At 43.6% G+C, this 24,598-nt stretch overlaps 1 protein-coding gene across 4 annotated transcripts; it reads left to right on the top strand.

The window, feature by feature from the left end:
* The first annotated feature begins 1,017 nt into the window (after window positions 1-1,017).
* On the top strand, window positions 1,018-5,438 carry LOC123723924 (complement C1q tumor necrosis factor-related protein 5). 4 transcript variants are annotated; one of them, XM_045703483.2, is made up of 4 exons: window positions 1,018-1,378; window positions 1,658-1,751; window positions 3,855-4,087; window positions 4,242-5,438. In XM_045703483.2, exons 3-4 carry the CDS (start codon window positions 3,862-3,864, stop codon window positions 4,775-4,777), a joined length of 762 nt encoding a protein of 253 aa, XP_045559439.1. In that variant the 5' UTR covers window positions 1,018-1,378; window positions 1,658-1,751; window positions 3,855-3,861; the 3' UTR covers window positions 4,778-5,438. The 4 variants fall into 4 exon arrangements, with proteins under 4 accessions (XP_045559439.1, XP_045559440.1, XP_045559437.1 ...); XM_045703484.2 differs by having other exon boundaries at window positions 1,031-1,378; window positions 3,852-4,087; XM_045703481.2 differs by lacking the exon at window positions 1,018-1,378 and having other exon boundaries at window positions 1,581-1,751; window positions 3,852-4,087.
* Window positions 5,439-24,598: the final 19,160 nt, after the last annotated feature.

Genomic DNA, 24,598 nt, shown 5'->3' with positions numbered 1-24,598 from the left:
GCTTTTTGTGTGTATGGACAATTTCTGGGCTAATTTATTTCAGCTCATGAAACATGGGATTTATATTTTTGTTCAGTATACCTTCATTTGACATATTATACCCAGGTGGTCTTGTGAAATAATGACAGCATAAAAAGATAATTACAAATAATTTGTAGACTGCAAATTGACTGTAAGAAGCTCAAACAGATATACTATTTGACCAAAACATTTCAAACCTGGCTTACATTTGTAAACGATCACATACTGTAAATCTCTCTGTTATGTGTGGGAATACTTTGGAACAGATTCACAAAATTAAAATCACTTGATCAGATTTTCTTCTGTTCTTTATTTGCAATAAAAATTGAAAATACAATTATTTGGCTCGAGGGCAAGTTGGGGAACCTTGATCTAGGGACATAAAAAAAAGAAACCACTGCTGTATCTGAAAGTGCCTCTGTAATAGTTTGCCGTTTTAACAGGCCGTTATTGAGCAGGGGACAAAATGTGCTTATATTTCTAATGGTAATTGAAACCATGCATAAATCTGCTCCACCTGAGTGCAGTTATGGCTACTGAGCTCAACACGAGGGTTGTGAAGTCCTCTGTGAAACAGTTTAATTGCCTAAAGAGTGAAAAGGAAAAGTCACGGTTTCGGATTTCAAAGAGCCATTGCCAACCCCTTCTTGGCCAATGTCCCATAAAACAGTGCTGTAGTATAAAATACCAAACCAAACCTATGTGTAGAAACATGGAGGTTCCACCCTAAATGTGACCAAGCCTCAACAGTCCCACCAATGTAGTCTGTACCTGTAGCGGTGTCATCAGTGACATACTACTAACTTAAGGTGGTGTCTTTTGTAAACGCTGTTGCAGAATTTTGGGATACACACATGCTGGTGTGCATGGAGAGACAGCGATCAAAGTGAGTGATAGTTCAGTAAAATAGGTCACATCCTCTTTAAGAGTGGCTGCAAACAGTTAAGTGAGATGTGGGATGTTTATTTCACATTCCTCAATCAGCTTAAAACTGCTACGAGGAGAGGACTCCAGCCGAAGTCTCTATTGTTTAAATTTCGGGAGAAAATCAGAAGAAAGAAAAATGTTGCTTCACTCTAAGATAACATAGCATAACTTCAAGTCTCTCCCTGTGTCTTTACTCTCGCAAAACTGATCAACTGTCTCAGCGTTAAGGCTAATAATTTAGAATCCTCTGATTCGAAGGCCAATATGACGCGTAGGCTGTAACAGCAGTATACAGTATTGCTCGAGTTTTCCAGGACTTTGACTCAGTGTATCGTGGATACATATCCCTGACCAGTGACCACAACCCCTTGATCTTCTCCCACTGTTTATGTTTGGGAAAGAAATTCCTCCAGTCTCAAATCTTTAAATCGTATGTAATCTGCCAACCTTTGTTATCCTCACTGCACCTCCTTTTCCCCACTCCCTCGCTTTCCTGATTTCTCAACATCTCTCTTGTTTTGATCCTGATCTTGTTGTTTGACTTATTGAAGACTTATTTTCCTCTTTATTATTTGTGCTGGGGAGACTTCAAATATTTCCCTCCTACTCTCACTATATTTTCCTCTCTGTCTCCCACCCTCCCTCCCTCTTTCTAATTTGCTTTCATTACCGTTTCCTTTCAAGGCTGAGAGTTCTCCTCTTTTCCCAGGCTCTTTGGCTGAAGCAGCAAAGATAACTTTGACTGTTTTCACTTCAGCACAAGGCAAAGACTGCTGCTCCTAAGGACTTTTGGACGTTGACTGGTAAACTTTATTTTCAAATAATACCTGATTGAAAATAGTTGTATATGTTTGCTGTCTGCTGTGAGTAGGGGTGGCTCAACATGATCTACAATAAGGAAAATAATATATTTTACATTGAGAATCTTTTGCTGCCACGCAAACAGTCAGTAAAGGAATGGAGGAGTGTATATTTCATAGGCAACTAATTTTGTTTTGCAAATGTGTTGATGAATTCCTATATAATTGGAATATAAATGTTTTATTGAAGTAACAAATAATGTAGCCTATTCGTCACACTGGCTATCATATTGAAATAGCATACATTTTTTTCTAACCAGTGATAAAACTGCTGCTATCCTTATCAGAAACGTGTTATACTGGGATTCTTTGTGATACTGCTAACGTCCCCTGTATGTTATTGGATGGTTAGTTGCTCAGAAAGTTGCAACAATACATACCGATGTATTACTGTACTTTGCATATTGTACTCCCACGCAAAAAAAAAGGGAGTTTGTGGTCATTATAAGGGATAGGGATACAGAGGTCTGCAGCGTCTCAGATTCCAGTGTTTATCCTGTCTGTCTGTTCTTCCTCAGAATGCTGACACAGCTTTTGGCTAGTTTCTCCACAAGCCAGCCCTCTCTGCTCTGTACAGGTCTTTAAATGCTGCCATAAAGAATACAGCAGCTGAGGCTGAAATATATACCACTGACTCACAAGGGTGGCAGTGAGCTGAAAATAACCTGGAAGACAGTGCATTGAGGATTTCAAGGTCTTTTCTGGCCTTAAAGTAATATTTGCTTGTAGTGAGCACACTACACGCTGGAAGTCCTTATTCGACGATTGTTCTATGGTATGTCTAAAACGGATGTTTGAATATGGGCATATTCTGTGGTAGTGATTTCAATTGTTCAATGTGAGCATACTGTTGTGTGATCAAGTTGCACAGCTCTCTACCACTGGGTCCACTCTTGCGATCAGCAAATTGATTGTGAGGTTCTCTGGAGACATGCCCTGTCGTTCCCAGTGTCTGTATGTTCAGGCCTTTTGAGGCTTGTCCTGTGTTGCGGTCCCATGGTAGCCAACAGTGTTAGTCTGTAGACATGCTGTCAGTCAGTCTCTCACAGCTGGCTCCTCTCTTTCCCAGCACTGCTAAAGGAGGGGGCGGAGACACTCTCTTCCTCAATTCAACACGCTCAGGCTTACACACGCACGCACGCACACACGCACGCACGCACGCACGGGACGGACAAGATGATCCTGAACTCACGCCAAAGGAAAGCAGGGATTAACACTGAGCTTTTGTTTTGAACTGTGTAAATAATGATTGCTTCCATTCTGGCACCGCTGCTCTCTTTAACATTCAATGTGAAACAGCTGTTTTAAAAACGGAGAAAACAAGTATACTGAAGTGTACGTTACTGATGCCAACAGCTACAAGCAGATATAGGGTATGGTCATAATCTGATTGCCCTTATAGCCTTTAAAAGGTGTAATGCCTGTCAGCCATAGGTGTACGCTCTCATTAAATGTACTGGGGGCCTATACTCCCAATGCTTTGTGTCCGTGGTATGAGGCGTCTTCTGTTATTTTTTTAGATGGTCATTCCATTTCCGTTACTCCCTCTCTCCAGTTGCATGCTTTCCCCTGATCATCTGACCCCTCCTCTTAGATGTGTCCAGTTGAGGGAGAGTCCAAGACCTGTGACCAACGGGAAAGGAGTTGGACGTCTGTATTCACAATGCATGAATCTGTCAATAAGAAAAGCTGATTCAATCTCTACTATATGACCGCTGTTACACTATATTACAGGTTCTTTTTCTGCTCTTATTTCATATCATCATTCTTTGAAGGATATTTCCACTGATTTCAGCACATAGCATTTATGGGCTCAAGTGTTTTGTTATTAGATTTCCTTGTGATTTATGTAACCTTTGCAGTATGGTGCTTCTCATCTCATCTGCAGAACAAATCAATGAACTCCATATCTATTTATAAACTCACGGATGGAACACTATGTGGATCCCCTTGAAAAGTCAGTTCTAGAGAAACGAGTATCAAGTAGAAAATGTATTTTCCATTCCTTTATGTTGACAGAGAATGTTTCTCTCCTCTACATAGTAGCATTGAAATGAAATCACTCCAGCTATGGCCCCTCCTCCTCCCCGTTCTACTGGTCAACTTCACCAACCAATTAGAAGACAACAAGATACCGCCCAGTCTGTGTACGGGACACCCAGGTATCCCAGGCACCCCTGGGTTGCACGGAGGTGCTGGCCAACCAGGAAGAGATGGGAGGGACGGGCGTGATTCTGCCCCTGGGGAGAAGGGAGAGAAGGGAGTCGGGGGAGAGCCAGGTAAGTCACATCAGGGCACCATACTTTCTACAACATACTGTGGACTATAATGATCCATGAGTCTTCCCTTGGTTCAATTGGTTTACTGTTGGTTCAAGTGTTATTGAATGAACAACAGTAACAGCATTGTGTCTTTTCCCTATTCTCCCTAAAGGTGACACAGGCTTTAGGGGCCTCACTGGAGACCAGGGGAACCCTGGAGATAAAGGAGACAGGGGGCAGTCAGGGGAGTGCGCCATCGCTCCCAAATCAGCCTTCAGCGCCAAGTTGTCCGAGGGCCGCACCAAGCCCGTGGCGGCAGAAGACGCTGTGCGCTTTGACAAGGTAGTACTCAACGAGCAGGGCGACTACGACATGGAAACAGGACGCTTCACTTGCAAAGTGCCCGGCGTCTACTACTTTGCGGTCCATGCCACTGTCTACCGGGCCAGCCTGCAGTTTGACCTGATGAAGAACGCTCACACGATGGCGTCCTATTTCCAGTTCTATGGGAACTGGCCCAAGCCAGCGTCTTTGTCCGGAGGCTCGCTGCTGCACCTCATCCCGGGCGACCAGGTGTGGGTGCAAATGGCGTTGGGAGAGTACAGTGGTTTCTACTCCAGCTCTAAGACTGACAGCACTTTCACTGGCTTCCTTGTGTACTCGGACTGGAAAAACTCTGCTGTCTTTGCCAAGGGCGAAGGGGTATAGACATTGGGGGGACCAAGTTTAGTGTGGGGGCTGGGGGTCCTCCCTCAGAAAATATTTGAACATTTTAAACAAATTTACTGCCATTCTACATGATTCGTGGCCTCTTTAGAAGGTTATTAGAAAACTCTGGTATTGCATAAACACATTAAGCAGTAGGCTATGGCACATACCATACTGATGAGTTGTGATGATGAATCAGGTGAACTGTCGTGCTTTCAGCTGTGCTTCAGGTTAGCCATTTGACTGCTGCTGTGCGATGGTGAATCATTTTAACAGACGACCTGACGGTGGCCCTACACAGTTTTTGATCTACATGCATCATCGTTTTTTTGTCTTTATAAACAAGGACGGGGGTTTAAATGAGACATGTTGGCTCCTGCAGTTGGTAGGAATTAGTAACATAAGAAGGTTATATATCCAGTTTAGTGGTGGAGAGGTAAAGAGGATTCAAGAAGGCATCATACAGGTATGTGAGCTGTTTAGGGCTTCCAACTGTGACATCACTGACTGATGTCATGGTGCTTAGACAGTATTTTGTGCAAAAAAAACGAGTTGTAAAGTATTCAAACGGAAGCCCTAAAATAGGCTTTTCACAATCTTTTAACTTATCTGTCTGTGCAACCCTCAGTTATGTCACCAATAAAAATGGCAACTCTCATGACTGGCTTTAATACCTAATACTGTGGCCAGGTAAGTCCATCTATGGCAACACAACAAACAAGGACTCACAAGAGAGAGGACATCAGGTACTATGTGCTCAACGAGGACAATATGCCTGGTTACATATTAATGATTATGATTTAACGACAAGCTGACAGCTTGCCTGCCAGTGTAATGGTACTGTATTATTTTCTCTTTCTAAGATTATAATGTTTATTATCCAAGAAGACCTCAAAAAGTGAAAAGAGAGTATCAGTGTGGATTTATTTTCCACTGAAGCCCCTGTTTACTTCAGTCTAATGGCATCACCAAACATGGGCTCCTCTCTTAAAGCAAAACTCACAGTAGGAGGAAGTAGTGGCACGGCCGCTCCACCAGCATTATTGTTATTGATTTCAAGGTGAGATGTCGCGCAGCATGATGAAAAAAAAAAAATGGCATCATATATTGTGCTCTTCTATTGTGCGTGCAATGATGTCTGAGGGGGAAAAACAGTGTGCTTTGATTTCAGTAACTTCTTTGTTGTTGTAATATTGCACATGGAGGTGGCTGTTTCACCATTGGGGATCTAAACTTTAAAGTACATTGACAGACTCTTAGCTACAGGCAGACACTGTTTACCTTGCGCTGCCAAAACCAGTGGAATGCTTCTCTGACTGTTAAATATTCTCACTTTGAGACAAGGAACTCATATTTTCCCCTTTGCCTCAAACTCTTGGGCAAAATGATGTTCCCAAAATACACTTTAATAGTTTTTGTCCTGAAGAAATGAGGGAACGGAGAGTTAATCAATCTTCCTCTCACTATTCACGTCACTCTTTTCCATTAGTTCAGGCCCTGTAAATCTCTCCCTCTCTCTCTCTGACAGCGAGACTGCCAAACAGTGATGAATGAGACAGTGATGTCATTCATTGAAATAGCAAGCATGGGTGAGTGTCTAGAGCAGGAAAGTCAGAGAACAAGATCAGCAAAGGAACAGCCTTTGAAACTCTTTGCCTAAGGTTCATCCCTTTCTTAATAAAATAAAAAAATACAAAGATACTGTATCACAACACATTCAGATCTTGTGTTTTAAAAACCTTTATGAAGCTGAATCTATTGCCTGCCTGGGGTTACTGATAGAGAGTGGTAAGAGTAACTTGTTCATTGTTCCTATGGTGAGAAGGAGAGCCACTTTGTCCACATGATGGCAGAGTTGTATCACCACAGCACAGCAGTGCCTCATTCAAAACCATTTTTGCCCATTGGTTACTGGAGGGAACATGGAGGGAACTGGAGGGAACATCTGTTACCAAGTGCCTCAAATATAAGAATTCACAAGTAATTTGTGACCCAATTTATCTTGGTAGAATATGTAAGATAACAGTCTTTAGGGGTTGAAGTGCCCTGCTGGTTATAACAATAGTAGCTAAATGTTTAAATTACATTTACAAAGACATTAACTTATGGCCCACTTCCATTTTCCTCATCCGGCCCAGCTCCAGCCCATAAACTCTCCTCTCATCACCTTATTCATGAACAAATGTTTATGCAATGCATCCTTTCCTAGATTCTTATTCTGCTTTTAATCCATCACAAAGTGAAGGGTGATCTTGGAGTTTGAAGCAGTCCATGGCCCTACTGTGTGGGCGTGGGCATTGAAAGAGCTTTTTAAATAGTTCCCATTGGCTCAGGAACTATGGAATGTGTGTGCTGCATAACGGTAAGATAAACTGAAGCAGAGATAGGCCTACACTTCCTTTTAGAACTAGGCCCTGGGCCAACTGTGAACACCTGTCTCCGGTGTGAGTAAGATGAACACTTAGGACAGGTCATGTCCATTGGTGCTGCACTCAGAAACAGGAATGAGAAGGGAACTATTCTATGAGATTGAACTATTTATATATAAAATTGTGTGCACACTCCTTAAAATTCTCTATCACTTAGTCTGTCACTGAACTCTGGACATTGTATGTCATTGCCAAATATGATAACTACGATTTGTTTGCCATTAGGATTGACGAATCTTGTTCTCAGATATGCCTTTGCTCTTTGCTGACAGTATCTATGCATATCCCTCTGTCAAGGAACAGTAGAATTAGTATGTTTCCTTTGGTGATGTGATGGTGCCTTCTATAGATTGTCACTGGAGTCAAAAACCTACCCTCCCCAAAGACTTGGCCGATGTCATCAACACTGAACACTGGTCCGATGTGGTCTTACAATCATCAAAACATCTTTGATTATTCCACACACATCAAAATCTATCTCGTAATGTTCTCATCTTTGATAATATTTTGTGCCACTCGAGAAACCTTGAGCTGGTTTGGCAGGTCAAACTCCATGGCCTCTTCGCTAAATAACAGACTTCATTGTCATCCCCGCTAAGGCTGTTAATGCTCTCGGGGACAACGTCCAAGTGTACCAAGGAGGGTTCTGAAATAAGACAGTTCGGTTTTCTCAAGGAGATTGAAAACACAGAAATAATGCCACTTGGGTTTCATTATTTAAGGTATATTGAAAAAATAAAACATTCAATTCAAAACTGCAATATTTCTCTGTTGAGGTGTCTTTTAGCTATACAATAAGGGCAGGATTCAATCTGATCGTGCATTGTCGACAATGCGCCTTATAAAGGGAATGTTCCCACGCTGGAGATCATATTCACAGCAAATGCTGCATATATCGGCTGAATAAAAAATTACAGGTAACTGCCAAAAATAAAAAAAAAACCAACATAAAGAGTCTTAATAGGGCGTTGGGACTGCACGAGCCGCCAGAACAGCTTCAATACGCCTTGGCATAAATTCAACAAATGTCTGGAACTCTACTGGAGGGATGCGACACCATCATTTGGTGTTTTGTTGATGGTGGTGGAAAACTCTATCTCAGGCGCAGCTCCAGAATCTCCCATAAATTCTCAATTGGGTTGGAATCTGATGACATAGACAGCCATAGCATATGGTTTACATCCTGTTCATGCTCATCAAACCATTCAGTGACCCCTCGTGGCCTGTGGATTGGGGCATTGTCATCCTGGAGGAGACCACTCCGATCAGGATAGAAATGATTCCCCATGCAGTGTAGTTTGAAGGTGATCACTCAGAATGGCTGTGCATTTATTGGCGTTTACCTTGCCCTCTGGTTGAGTGGACCTAAACCATGCCAGGAAAATGCACCCCACACCATAACAGAGCCGCCAGAACCCTCATTTACTCAAGTGTTTCCTTTATTTTGGCAGTTACCTGAGCTTTATTAGACTGTTTCTTACCCCAGCCTTTTTCGAGATGTCCATTTGGTCTAGGATGTACACGGCCTCTCAAGCTCCAAGGAACAGGAGACTCAGATCCTCTCTCAAAGTCATGGTGGAATATTTAAAAAATAACCAACTCTCTGAAACTTAACATCTAAACGGAAAAACAATATTACAGAAAATAGCTTTGTATCATATTATAGTATGTGTATACTGAATATCAAGCAAACGCACCATGTAGGCCTAATCTAGTTGAGAGAAAAGATGCACTTCTCTACATACAATGATATAAACATTGAATGGAGACTGGTGAGAGGCAATACTTACCCCAAGATAAACCTCAGGGCAGTGGGAGAAGCTATGAAGGCCCTCTTGTCTTTTATTTTATTTAGCCAGGTAGGCCAGTTGAGAACAAGTTCTCATTTACAACTACGACCTGGCCAAGATGAAGCAAAGCAGTTCGACACATACAACAACACAGAGTTACACATGGAATAAACAAACATACAGTCAATAATACAGTAGAAAAAGTCTATATACAGCATGTGCAAATGAGGTAGGATAAGGGAGGTAAGGCAATAAATTGACCATGGTGGCGAAGTAATTACAATATAGCAATTAAACACTGGAATGGTAGGATGTGCAGAAGATGAATGTGCAAGTAGAGATACTGGGGTGCGAAGGAGCAAGATAAATAAATAAATACAGTATGGGGATGGGGAGTTGGATGGGCTATTTACAGATGTACAGGTGCAGTGATCTGTGAGCTGCTCTGACAGCTGGTGCTTAAAGCTAGTGAGGGAGATATGAGTCTCCAGCTTCAGTGATTTTTGCAGTTCATTCCAGTCATTGGCAGCAGAGAATTGGAAGGAAAGGTGGCCAAAGGAAGAATTGACTTTGTGGGTAACCAGTGAGATATACCTGCTGGAGCGTGTGCTACGGGTGGGTGCTGCTATGGTGACCAGTGAACTGAGATAAGGCGGGGCTTTACCTAGCAGAGACTTGTAGATGACCTGGAGCCAGTGATAAAATAATTATATGTCTAAAGATAAATTATTAAATAATTCTACCCTGAAACCTAACTATTAGTGATATAGTTTATGTAGCATGTATAATGAGTAATTCAATTGTTAAATGTAAAGTTCTAACTAGGTTGGACTAGGATAAGAGAGGAATGTGAGTGTGTGTTTAAGAAAACACCGAGAACCATTAACCTATGTCTGACCCGACCTAGCTAGAGTTTATGATATGAGAGGGAGCACCCCTCAAGGTTTCCCTAATCTCGGGGGAATGGAACTGTCGGCTGGGTAGTGATATACAGTGTTGAGAACTCTGGAGGAGGAGATAATTCTCCTAAAGGTTCGTGTGTATGTGTGTGCGTAAAGAAGGAGCCTGGTATAAAATAGAGGTCTTTGTATATGAACTGCAGAGTGCCCTCGTGAATAAACATTTGACTATTGTAAGCTGGGAATTCTGTCTGTTTCATTCAACCAGAACTTTACAAATTCTGGGTTGTGGACTGAGTAGATTAATTGAAGTTTATGAACATTGATAACAAAATTATATATCAGCCAGTGGGTTTGGCGACGAGTATGAAGCGAGGGCCAGCCAACAAGAGCGTACAGGTCGCAGTGGTGGGTAGTAAATGGGGCTTTGGTGACAAAACAGATGGCACTGTGATAGACTGCATCCAATTTGTTGAGTGTTGGAGGCTATTTTTTAAATGACATCGCCAAAGTCGAGGATCAGTAAGATGGTCAGTTTTACGAGGGTATGTTTGGCAGCATGAGTGAAGGATGCTTTGTTGCAAAATAGGAAGCCGATTCTAGATTTAATTTTGGATTGGAGATGCTTAATGTGAGTCTGGAAGTAGAGTTTACAGTCTCACCAGACACCAAGGTATTTGTAGTTGTCCATGTATTCTAAGTCAGAACCATCCAGAGTAGTGATGCTGGACGGGCGGGCAGGTGCGGGCAGCGATCAGTTGAAGAGCATACGTTTAGTTTTACTTGCATTTAAGAGCAGTTGGAGGGCACGGAAGGAGAGTTGTATGGTGTTGAAGTTCGTCTGGAGGTTAGTTAACACAGTGTCCAAAGAAGGGCCAGAGGTATACAGAATGGTGTTGTCTCCGTAGAGGTGGATCAGCGAATCACCAGCAGCAAGAGCGACATCATTGATGTATACAGAGAAGAGAGTCGGCCTGAGAATTGAACCCTGTGGCACCCCCATAGAGACTGCCAGAGGTCCGGACAACAGGCCCTCCGATTTGACACACTGAATTCTATCAGAGAAGTAGTTGGTGAACCAGGGGAGGCAATCATTTGAGAAACCAATGCTGTTTAGTCTGCCGATAAGAATGTGGTGATTGACAGAGTCGAAAGCCTTGGCCAGGTCAATGAATACGGCTGCACAGTAATGTCTCTTATCGATGGCGGTTATGATATTGTTTAGGACCTTGAGCGTGGCTGAGGTGCACCCATGACCAGCTCTGAAACCAGATTGCATAGGGGAGAAGGTAGGGTGGGATTCAAAATGGTCGGTATGGTCTGTTTGTTAACTTGGCTTTTGAAGAACTTAGAAAGGCAGGGTAGGATAAATATAGGTCTGTGGCAGTTTGGGTCTAGAGTGTCTCCCCCTTTGAAGACGGGGATGACCGCGGAAGCTTTCCAATCTATGGGAATCTCAGACGATACGAAAGAGAAGTTGAATAGGCTAGTAATAGGGGTTGCAACAATTTTGACAGATAATTTTAGAAAGAGAGGGTCCAGATTGTCTAGCCCGGCTGATTTGTAAGGGGTCCAGATTTTGCCGCTCTTTCAGAAGATCAGCTATCTGGATTTGGGTGAAGGAGAAATAGGGGAGACTTGGGCGAGTTGCTGTGAGGGGTGGAGGGCTGTTGATTGGGGTAGGGGTAGCCAGGTGGAAAGCATGGCCAGCCATAGAAAAATGCTTATTGAAATTCTCAATTATAGTGGATTTATCGATGGTGACAGTGTTTCCTAGCCTCAGTGTAGTGGGCAGCTGGGAGGAGGTGCTCTTATTCTCCATGGACTTTACAGTGTCCCAGAATGTATTTGAGTTTGTGCTACAGGATGCAAATTTCTGCTTGAAAAAGCTAGCCTTAGCTTTCCTAACTGCCTGTGTATATTTGTTCCTAACTTCCCTGAAAACAACCAAGTATTGTCACAAATAACCATGCCACCTCCACTGACACCACTGCCTTCATCGAAGGCTACCTGCAATACATTACCCAACGACGAAGGAATGGCGACATCAACAGACAAACCCTGGTGAACTTGGTCATGAGTCCGCCGTTAGTGGCAGATGACAGTAACAGGTTTCACTCGAAAGTTAACCGAACAAGAGGTTTTCCTGTGTGGCTTGGATGACTCTCCAGCCAACACATACCGCCCTCCACTGATCGACGGCATGTTACTAAACAGCACAATGGTTGAGGATGCCATACTGGCAAGCTGGTCGGAAAAATCAGCAATCAATTTGGACATGTTAGACAACATTTCAAAAGCGGCTAACTGCCACCCCCTTGTTCCGAAAACGTTGCATATCCCGGGGGCTATTCGATGCTAATGCAGAATGCCACAGAATGTTTTTGTGCTGGTCAAGTGCAGTCAGGTCTGGAGAGAACCAAGGGCTATATCTGTTCCTGGTTCTACGTTTTTTGAATGGGGCATGCTTATTTAAGATGGTGAGGAAGGCACTTTTAAAGAATAACCAGGCATCCTTTAGTGACGGGATGAGGTCAATATCCTTCCAGGATACCCGGGCCAGGTCGATTAGAAAGGCCTGTGCGCTGAAGTGTTTTAGGGAGCGTTTGACAGTGATGAGGGGTGGTCGTTTGACCGCAGGATGTTGAAAACAGCAGAGGTGTATTTGGAGGGCAAGTTGGTTAGGATGATATCTATGAGGGTGTCCGTGCTTACGGATTTGGGGTTGTATCTGGTGGGTTCATTGATAATTTGTGTGAGATTGAGGGCATCAAGCTTATATTGTAGGATGGCCGGGGTGTTAAGCATGTCCCAGTTTAGGTCATCTAGCAGCACGAGCTCTGAAGATAGATTGGGGGCAATCAATTCACATATGGTGTCCAGGGCACACCAAGGCTGGTCAATAGCAAGCGGCAACAGTGAGAGACTTGTTTCTGGAAAGGTGGATTTTTAAAAGTAGAAGTAGAAGCTCGAATTGTTTGGGTACAGACCTGGATAGTAAGACAGAACTCTGCAGGCTATCTCTGCAGTAGATTGCAACACCGCCCCCTTTGACAGTCTGCGGCTGTCAATGCTCAATACAATATAATGCACTTCAAAGCAACTTGCTGGTTCCAAAATCAAAACACTTATCCAAGATGGTGTCTCTCGTGTGGGGGAAATTCTAACCAAGTGAGAGAGACTTTGTCATTTCTTCAAACAATCATCTTTTTGCAATATCGATTAATTATTGCAATAATGATACCGTCGACCCCACACTCCGAAGTGTGTGTTGCCGAGAGCTTAACTGATAATGGAAAAACAGAGATCTTATATAGGAGACCTAAAAATGCTTAGTCAGGGCTGGTTCCACCCTTCGCATGCTGATCGGGGGCATCATAAGCCACCTTGGTTAATCTCCTGGTTATCTGCACAGGATGTTGTTTTCCCCCAACCCAGCTTAGTTTCCCAGATGCCAGGATGATGAGACAATGAGGGATTGTTCTAAACTCTTCCAGGCTATCTCTATCTCGGGTTATACATACCACATCTTATCTATGGAATGCTGGCTGTAGGTTTTTATCACAAAGTCATTGTCAGCTCAAGCTATCTGTAGCAAAACCCCTTTCCTTCACCATCCGCCCAGACTAACTGCAGGAAGCTAGAGTGGAAACCATCCCTTTACAGAAACACAGCATTTAACAGAACAGAAATGTCTTACTATTTGTTAAGTATATAATCGTTAACTATTAATATCAAACAAATCAGGTAAATACGTCATTTTCTCTCATACTCGTGATCACAAGAGATGGATCCAACGATATTTCCAGTGTCTCTACACAGCAGCCACTTGTGTTAGACTGCGGTTTATATAGGTTTGATGCCATAATGCGGATCATGACATGCTGTTTATGACATCAAACTGTACACTGTAGTGGATGATGCAATGGAAACAGTTAGAGCATAAAAAAACTGTACTGGGATCACACTGTTTTCCTTTTTTATTGTCTCAACTAGATCATGCTCATAAACACAAAACTGTGAAATGTGCCCCACTGGGCACAGATGTCAATTCAACATGTAGTTTTGATTTACATTTGGTTGAGTTGTAAACTAATGTGAATTCAACGTAAACATTTAAAAATTAAAAAAGTTCGGTGAAAATAAATGACTAAATGCCAGTATGTTGATGACTTTGTTGATTCAACGCCTTCACATTGATTTTGGGGGGTTGAAATGACGTGGAAACAAGATTGATTGAACCAGTTTTTAACCAGTGGGGCTGGTCAGATTGACCAAAGCTTTTGGATTCTATTGAAATTATAAAGGTGCGATAGAATTTTCAGGAGTTGAGTTGGAACACACATTCTAATTCTGGTAACAACACAACAAAGGCCGCTCTACATGTCAAGCCAATGCTAGTTAAGTGTCATTGTCCTTGAACCATTGTGAGACTACTTGCGCTCCGTGTGATCTTGTTGTTCCTTAATTACCTAGCTGTTTTCCACACATGGAAGCAAGCCCCTAAATCAGGCATTATTTCTGACACAGGAGCCCTGACAACATTGTGCTCCGTGAAAATGAAACATGTAATGCTTATGTATGCGGTCATCAGGCCTTTCCTGGAGTTCACCTGTTTGGCGGTTCTGTTTGGGCGGTTCTCCCCAAGGACTTGGAGGGTGCTGCTGTATCATGGAGGCTCTAACGACAGTTATGTGGCAAAAGCCTGATCATAAAAACCATATGCCATGTGTAACAAAGGTGGTTTGGAACTACACTGGTGTGATGAGTAACATTGGCTTATGCCTTCAATTGCTTTAGCTTAGTCTCCTGATGAACAATACAACTATGACAGGTGTAATGTTTAGTCAATGTCTGTACTCTCTATTCATTGGTACCGTGAACTGTGTTACTCTGTTCTCACACTGAACAAAAATATAAATGCAACATGCAACCATTTCAAAGATTTTACTGAGTTACAGTTCATATAAGGAAAACAGTCCATTGAAATAAATGAATTAGGTTCTAATCTATGGATTTCACATGATTGGGAATACAGATATGCATCCAAATAATGTTTGGAGCGTGGATCAGAAAACCAGTCAGTATCTGCTGTGAACACCATTTGCCTCATGCAGCGCAACACATCTCCTTTACATCAGGCTGTTGATTGTGGCCTGTGGAATGATGTTCCACTTCTCTTCAATGGCTGTGTAAAGTTGCTGGATATTGGCGGGAACTGGAGCACGCTGTCGTACACGTCAATCCAGAGCATCCCAGACATGTCTAAGTGAGTATGCAGGCCATGGAAGAACTGGAACATTTTCAGCTTCCAGGAATTGTGTACAGATCCTTGAGACATCCTTGGGGCCGTGCATTATCATGCTGAAACATGGGGCGGATGAATGTCACGATAATGAGCCTGCATTTACCAACATCGTTGTTTTTTTTTCCTCGCTCAACTTTTTCACCCTGGATGCTTTATCTGGACATGGTTCTATCTAGAGATATTGTTATCCACCAACGATGTTAGGATGAAACAGTCAGAGGTCACCTACTGCAACATAGCTTCAGTGTGTAAATTAGCTAGAAAGATGTGTCGGCATTGAGTAATTGTCTCTGGCCCCCTCCCAGGTAGGGGGAGTGATGAGCTCTACAACAGTCTCACAACTATATCTTTGGTTGAAAACTGTTTTCTGCCCCTCCCAAAAGATAGAATTTGTGGGTAATTGGCCCTTTTTCTGGGACAAACAGGACCAAGCATGGCATGCTGAGGAGTGACGGACTCCATCCTAGCTGGAGAGATGCCCTCATCTTATCTATCAACATAGACAGGGCTCTAACTCCTCTAGCTCCACAATGAGATAGGGTGCAGGCCAGGCAGCAGGCTGTTAACCAGCCAGCTTAGTGGAGTCTGCCACTAGCACAGTCAGTACAGTCAGCTCAGCTATCCCCAGTTAGGCTGTGTCTGTGCCTCGATTTAGGTTGGGCAAAACTTAACATGGCGGTGTTCGTCTTTGCAATCTCGCTGGAATAAAGATCTCCTCCTGTCCTGTCATTATTGAAAGAGATTGTGATATCTCACATCTCAAAATAGGGCTACTTAATGTTAGATCCCTCACTTCCAAGTCAATTAACTAATCACTGATCATAATCTTGATGTGATTGGCCTGACTGAAACATTGTTCAAGCCTGATCAATGTACTGTGTTAAATGAGGCCTCTCCTCCTGGTTACACTAGTGACCATATCCCCCACGCATCCCACAAAGGTGGAGGTGTTGCTAACATTTATGACAGCAAATTTCAATTCACAAAAGAAAATTACTGCGGTTTTGTTTCTTGAGCTTCTAGTCATGAAATCTATGCAGCCTACTCAATCACTTTTTATAGCTACTCTTTACAGGCCTCCTGGGTCGTATACAGCGTTCTTCACTGAGTTCCCTGAATTCCTATTGGACCTTGTAGTCATGGCAGATAATATTCACATTTTTGGTGACTTCAATATTCACATGGAAAAGTCCACAGACTTGGCTTCAACTCAGTGTGTTTTGTCCAACATGTCTCCAGACCTACTCATTGCCAGAGTCATACCGTGGATCTAGTTTAACCTTGCGTAATACCCTAGATGCAGTCGCACCCCTAAAAACAAAAAACATTTGTCACAAGAAATTTGCTCCCTGGTATACAGAAAATACCCGAGCCCTGAAGCAAGCTCCCAGACAATTGGATTGGAAATGGCGCTCCACCGAAGTGGAAGTCTTCTGACAAGCTTGGAAAGACAGTACCTTACAATATCGAAGAGTCCTCAATGCTGCTCGATCATCCTATTTTTTCAACCTAATTGAGGAGAATCCTATTGCAAAGCTAACTAAAAAGCAGTATTCCCCAAGAGAGGATGGCTTTCACTTCATCAGTGACGAATTCATGAACTTCTTAGACGAAAAGCTAATTACGGACTCCTCTTTGAATCTGCGTATTTCTCCAAAGCCCAGGACAAAGCCCAGGCCCTCTGCACAGAACTGCTAGGACCTAGGATCAGTGGATACGAACACGTTTTTGAATCCTTTATCTCTTGACACATTCATGAAAATAGTCGTGGCCTCTAAACCTTGAGTCTGCATACTGCACCCTATTTCAACTAAACTACTGAAAGAGCTACTTCCTGTGCTTGGCCCTCCTATGTTTAACATAATAAATGGCTCCCTATCATCCAGATGTGTAACAGACTCACTAAAAGTGGCAGTAATAAAGCCTCTCTTGAAAAATCCAAACCTTGACCCGGAAAATGTAAAACACTATCGGCCTATATCGAATCCCCCCCCCCCCCCACCACTCACAAAATGTATATAATTTATAACATCACAGACACAGTCAAACACACACACAGATCCTGCATCTCTACCCTTGTAAAGTACAATCAAACTTACAGTCACAATATGCAAACTTAAAAATAGATAAATATTATATGACTGGAGACATGCAAAATGTAACAGCAGATGTGTAAAAAAAAAAATGATTAAAACATTTGAGTAAAACATATGGTAAGAGCATCCGTTGCATTTGGAATGGTCTGTTTTTGAAAGCATATTAAGGAACAATTATCATCTCCATTGTGGGCCATATTTACAGTTATCCAATCACCTTAGCCCAAATCTGACTGAATAAGTGTTCATTGTTAGATGCATGGGGACAAATTACCTGTATCCAAGTGCATTGCTCACTGCATAACCGTCACCTTGAAAAAGCATAATCCTTGCCTACCCCAGTCACAGTTATTCGAGTCTTAATGTGAACAATGGGTCTGGTCACCTCTCTTGGCAAGGGCATCAAAGTCTGGTGTCAGCTTTGATGTAGAGATTCTCAGAACAGCTGATAAGTGGTAATTTGTTAAATTTGACCTGTGACAGGATTTGTTGTAATTCATGACAGAGAACGTTTGTTCACGCACATATGTGGACCCGAATAATACAAACATCCTTTGTGTGTGCTTTTTAATGTTTGGAAACTTTGTTTCATTCAGTGAGCCATAGAACTCTTCTATTGTTGCCGTTTTGTACTTCTCCTTCAAAGCACTGTCACATTGGATGTCGATGAGCTCCAATTGTGTGTCTGGTGGTGCTTTCTCACTGTCGAAAGACAGGGGGCATGATACAAGCTCCAGCTCGTCTCAATCTTGGTGAAGTCTGAGAAGCGGTGGGAAAACTCAGCATACGGGTCGATCAAAGTGCTACTGTATGCGCCCAGTGCGGCACTGCGATGTGGGCGCGATCAGTGTGGCCAGTGTCAGAAAATGAGCGAGAGACTGGCTGCTAATTTCTCTGGAGAACAACATAAGTTTGGCCTTGAATGCTTTCACGTTGGAATACAGTTCATGCACAAAAACACCATTTGCCTGCAGTTTCACATTTAGATCGTTCAGATGCCCCAATACGTCCACACCGAGTGCAAAGTTGCCCAGCCAGTCTGTGTCTTTCAACTCTGAGAAGTTGTCAGCATTACCAACTGTATTAAGGAACATACCTCCCCTCTCAGTTCCCACACATGGCAAAATACTTTCCCCAGGCTTAGCCAGCACACATTTGAATGGTACAACAAGTCCTGGTGTTCTGCCCCTGTGTCATTGAGCAGCTGAATGAACTAAGCCCCCTTGCCTGTATAAAGTTGACAACCACTTTTACAACATTTTCCAGCTTTAACACACTTTTACACAGGGCTTCCTGATGAATAATACAGTGAAGAAAAACATTCCTCCGAGTTAGGGCTTTCTTCTTTTACATTGTCTTGTAATCTTTTTAGTAGGCCAATGTTTTTACCGGTTAGATATGGTGATCCATCTGTTGTGACGTTTGTCAGTTTGCTCCACGGTAGATTCATTTTTTCCAAGCAGGCAGACACCCTGTCATATAAGTGAGAGCCCCTGGTTGTTACCATCATTGATTAAATCAGAAGAAGTTCCTATGGTATTTCTAAGTAATTTTAGGCCAAAAATCGTAACTCAAATATAATCGTATTTAATACATTTAGAAAATGTCTCGCGGGATGGATTTAAGTGCCAGGCGGGTGGTACTTTGCCCCCCCCTTGTCCTAGACCTTAGTGCTGCTTTTGACACCATTAATCATCACATTCTTTTGGAGAGATTGGAAACCCAAATTGGTCTACACGGACAAGTTCTTGCCTGGTTTAGGTCTTATCTGTCTGGAAAGATATCAGTTAGTCTCTGTGGATGATTTGTCCACTGACAAATCAATTGTAAGTTTCGTTGTTCTTCAAGGTTCCGTTTTAGGACCACTATTGTTTTCACTATATATTCTACCTCTTGATGATGTCATTCAGAAACACAATGTCAACTTTCACAGCTATGCTAAGTTTCCCAGAAAAGATGGCGGACTGAGCATAGCAGTGTAGATCACCTCAAGATAAAAACGTAATATTCAATATCGGTAAGTTAGACTAAATATTAGCACTTCCCAAACTGGTGAGCTATAACCTTCAATCTGGATAACAACACAAAACAAATCACAAGGCTAGAGAAATGTATCGACAAATACAAAAACAAGCAACACCCAAACATGATCATCTTTTCACCACCGGGAACGGTAAAGGTGGAAACCGATCTTTTAAAATCAATGGGCATACTTGAATTAGGCAGTAAGGATATACAGGATTTGAAGGCAAGCCTCGAAATGAGTGACGAAAAAGCTGCGACATTGGAAAAAGATACAAGCAAGCTAAAAGGGACAGTCAATAAGATTGAAACCGATGTTAATGAACTTAAGAAGGAGAACATCTTTCTGAGAGAAGCCTTACTTGACATACAGACTAGATCCATGAAAGAAAATCTGAGTTACTTACTGGTATCCAAGAGAAAGAAGCAGAAGTTCCTGAGGGTGTAGTTGGGAGTTCCTACAAGAAGCTGTCGACAAAATCCAACTCGAACGTGTACACCGTTTCGGACAGAGAGGGCAAATTTGCTTTCTTTAAAGATAAAATAATGGTTAAAAGCCTGGGGAAAAGACTTGCTGGCACGAAAATAGGCATGAATGATCAGTTCCCGAAGGAAATTGTAGAATGGTGTAACGGCTGTCTACGGAAGAAGTGGACCAAAATGCGGCGGAGTTAGGGTTCGTCATTTTTAATGTTACGAACACCATACAATTAACAAAACAACAAAACTGACAGCCAACACAGTCCTGTCAGGTGCAACCACAGTGACAAGAACAATTACCCACACCACACAACGGAAACGTAGGCAACTTATGTGTGACTCCCAATCAACCACAACCCTCTACAGCTGTGCTTGATTGGAAGTCACACGGCCAAAATTAAATGAAACAATAAAACACTTACTCCCTTCTGCCACGTCCTGACCCAACTACACCCTCTACTGGTCAGGACGTGACAGTACCCCCCCCTCAAGGTACAGACCCCGGGATGCACCTAAAAAAAGGAAAACACAAAAAAAATCCCCAACAAAAAGGAACACCTAAACAATAAGGGAGGGAAGGGAGGGTGGCTGCCGTCACCGACGGCACTGTGCTACACCCTCCCTCCCCAACCCACCTATCCTGGAGGTGGCTCAGGTGCAGGACGTGGACCTCGCTCCACCTTCGGCGTCGCCCACTCTGTTGGCGCCGATCGCTGCGCCGGGCAGACGGGCCACTCGGGCTGACCCTGGCAGACGGACCACTCGGGCTGGGTCGGAAGGCATGCGGGCCACTCGGGCTGGGCCGGAAGGCATGCGGGCCACTCGGGCTGGGCCGGAAGGCATGCGGGCCACTCGGGCTGGGCCGGAAGGCATGCGGGCCACTCGGGCTGGGCCGGAAGGCATGCGGGCCACTCGGGCTGGGCCGGAAGGCATGCGGGCCACTCGGGCTGGGCCGGAAGGCATGCGGGCCACTCGGGCTGGGCCGGAGGGCAGGAGGACCACTCGGGCTGGACCGGAGGGCAGGAGGACCACTCGGGCTGGACCAGAGGGCAGGAGGACCACTCGGGCTGGACCGGAGGGCAGGAGGACCACTCGGGCTGATCCTGACAGGCCGGGCACCCTGGCAGATCAGGGCAGGCGGGCACCTCTGGCAGAACCGGGCAGTCCGGCCACTCTGGCAGAACCGGGCAGTCCGGCCACTCTGGCAGAACCGGGCAGTCCGGCCACTCTGGCAGAACAGGGCAGTCCGGCCACTCTGGCAGAACAGGGCAGTCCGGCCACTCTGGCAGAACAGGGCAGTCCGGCCACTCTGGCAGAACAGGGCAGTCCGGCCACTCTGGCAGAACAGGGCAGTCCGGCCACTCTGGCAGAACAGGGCAGTCCGGCCACTCTGGCAGAACAGGGCAGTCCGGCCACTCTGGCAGAACAGGGCAGTCTGGCAGTTCAGGGCAGTCTGGCCACTCCGGCAGTTCAGGGCAGTCTGGCCACTCCGGCAGTTCAGGGCAGTCTGGCCACTCCGGCAGTTCAGGGCAGTCTGACCTCTCTGGCGACTGTTGACTGGCGGGCAGCTCTGACGACTGTTGACTGGCGGGCAGCTCTGACGACTGTTGACTGGCGGGCAGCTCTGACGACTGTTGACTGGCGGGCAGCTCTGACGACTGTTGACTGGCGGGCAGCTCTGACGACTGTTGACTGGCGGGCAGCTCTGACGACTGTTGACTGGCGGGCAGCTCTGACGACTGTTGACTGGCGGGCAGCTCCAACTCAGGATTCACCAGGCTGGGGAGACATAACGGAGGCCTGGCTTGAGGAGGTGGCACAGGAGAGACCAGGGTGGAGAGACCCACTGGAGGACCGGTCCGTGGAGGAGACACGGGCTTGACCAGGATAGGGAGATCCACTGGAGGACTGGTCCGTGGAGGAGACACGGGCTTGACCAGGATAGAGAGACCCACTGGAGTACTGGTCCGTGGAGGAGGCACGGGCTTGACCAGGATAGGGAGACCCACTGGAGGACTGGTCCGTGGAGGAGACACGGGCGCAAAGTTCTGTTTCCAATCTTCAAGGAAAATAGATTGAAAGGGAAACGCGTAGCTCTCATAGTCGATAAACTGCATATTGATAACCACATTTTCAGAGACACAGACTACTCCATGGCTATTCTGAGTATTACAAAGTTCCCATAGAGTCGTCGAATAGTGGAACACACACTACTAGACATTGTAGGGATTGTAATAAAATATATATATTGAAAAGCAATAAAATACAACAATTGTTAAAGAAATAAACTACAAAGCACACACAACTTACCGGTTATGAATATGCATTAGTGGTGTTGATACCAGAGGATTTATTTACTGGGGTCTTTCCAATTTGGTTTTAAATTGGGTATGCAGAAGGATGGAAATGTTTGAAATGTTTAAAGGGTTTCTGAAGGACAGAGAAAGAAAAAGGAGAAATATTTAATGGTGTCGACTGCCCTGTATGATGTCTTTCTGGTGAGGCCTGACCAATCTCACTAGAAATGATCGAAACAGGTGGGATTTAATTATAAAATGAATGAGAAACATCAGCCTCTATTCTATTTTACCATTAATTTATGAGATACTATTATTTCCTTATGGAGTTATCAAGAGTTGTAACTCTAAATTGATTGGTTATTTGAATTAGTTTATTTTTGATTTAACATGTTGTTTTTGAATCACGATGTGAATCATGTGTTCGAAGGGAAAATTACCAGTTCCCTGGGGTCCTGGTCCTTGGGTAAATATACAAGTATATTTTGTTCAGTCTGCAAAAATAAATGTTAAAAAGGGATGACAGTTACTCCAAATGAATGGTTCTATGCGCATTGCTGATTTCATTTTTGTTTTTGTTTCGATACAAATTTCACCAGATTGGGTCTACTGGATTGTGAGATTCCCCGATGGGTTAGGGTGCTAACTTCCTGATCTGGTAACTCTTCCAAGAGGTCGCCAGTAAAATACGGGAGTATGAACTAAATTTAAAAATGGTTTCAACAGTAACAGTATGTTGTTATGCTCTTTGACGTTTGTCATAGAGATAATGTTATTAAGAAAATTGGGAATGTAATAATTGGTCATATAGTCAATGCTTGCCTAGATTTCCTGAAACAGAAATGAATTGAACTAAACTGTTGTTCTGATCTGTCCTCTCTTGAGGTTATTGTGGAAGGTGAAGGCAGATGATGTCTTAATGCATAGTATGAATAATTTTACCACAAACAATGTGTGTGAACCTCAAAACCCTCCCTAACCGGCTGAAGAAAGAGCGACAAAGGCGTTCAATGCGACTGTGACTTAACTTCTTAGTGATCCCTTCCCACTCGAATCCCGTTAACGGGATTGATTTGACAACATCCAGTGAAATTGCAGCGCACCAAATTCAAAAACAGAAATACTCATAATAAAAATTCATAAAACATACAAGTGTTATACATCAAAATAAAGCTTAATTTCTTGTTAATCCAGCCACAGTGTCAGATTTCAAAAAGGCTTTATGGCGAAAGCAGACCATGCGATTATCTGAGGACAGTGCCCCGCATACAATCACATGAAAATCAGATTTCAACCAGGCAGGTGCGCGACAAAAGTCAGAAATAGCGATATAATTAATGCCTTACCTTTGAAGATCTTCTTCTGTTGGCACTCCAAAATGTCCCAGAAACATCACAAATGGTCCTTTTGTTCGATAATGTCCTTCTTTATGTCCCAGAAATGTCCATTTATTTGGCGCGTTTTATTCAGAAATACACCGGTTCCAACTCGCCCAACATGCCAACAAAATATCTAATAAGTTACCTGTAAACTTGGTCCAAACATTTCAAACAACGTTCCTAATCCAACCTTAGGTATCCTAAAACGTAAATAATCGATGAAATTTAAGACGGATTATACTGTGTTCAATACCGGATAAATACAACGTGAAGCGTGTTCCAGTTCATGCGCAACAAACAGAAGAGTCCACTTGGCTTGACACTCATTTCTCAAAGGAAAAACATCAACCAATTTCTAAAGACTGTTGACATCTAGTGGAAGCCATAGGAACTGCAACCAGGTTCCTATCAAATAGAGCTTCCCATACAAAACCAATTGAAAACACAGTGAGCTAAAAAAAAAATTCCCCGGGTGGTTTGTCCTCGGGGTTTCGCCTGCCAAATCAGTTCTGTTATACTCACAGACATTATTTTAACAGTTTTAGAAACTTTAGAGTGTTTTCTATCTAAACATATTCTAAGCATATTCTAGCTTCTGTGCCTGAGTAACAGGCAGTTTACTTTGGGCACGCTTTCCATCTGGACGTAAAATAGTGCCCCCTATCCCTAAGAAGTTTTAAACACTCCAATCTGAGTCTGAGTCAAACCTGGGTACGGGCAGCAGGAATGCTGAGACTCCACATGTGGAGTCAGCACGGAGATATTTAACATTAAAATTTCTCTCATGTTCCTGGGGTGCTGGTGGGAGAAACGACCCAGACAGAACTGCTTGGTAGCGGATCAGGTGCTATTTGGATATTGAAATCGGGACATTATCAAGGGCCATCAAATGTGACAGGCAAGAGTTACATATGCCGTTGGGAAGATGAACTGTAACGCTATCTGAAGACATGCTAGAATGATAAGTGCCGGGAGGAGGTGGGGTGGTATTGAGGAAGGTCTACACACGCTGTGAACACCAGGCCACTCACGTCAGGAAAACAGGGACAAAGGGGGGCTGTAATGAGAAGAGTTATTACCGGCAATAAAAGGTCCCGTTTATAAATGTTCTATCCGTGATG

The sequence above is a fragment of the Salmo salar genome, chromosome 20, assembly GCF_965601325.2.
Source record: "Salmo salar chromosome 20, fSalSal1, whole genome shotgun sequence".
Lineage (NCBI taxonomy): Eukaryota > Metazoa > Chordata > Actinopteri > Salmoniformes > Salmonidae > Salmo > Salmo salar.
Note: the sequence above shows the minus strand (reverse complement) of the source record. Positions and strands in the feature narration are given on the sequence as shown.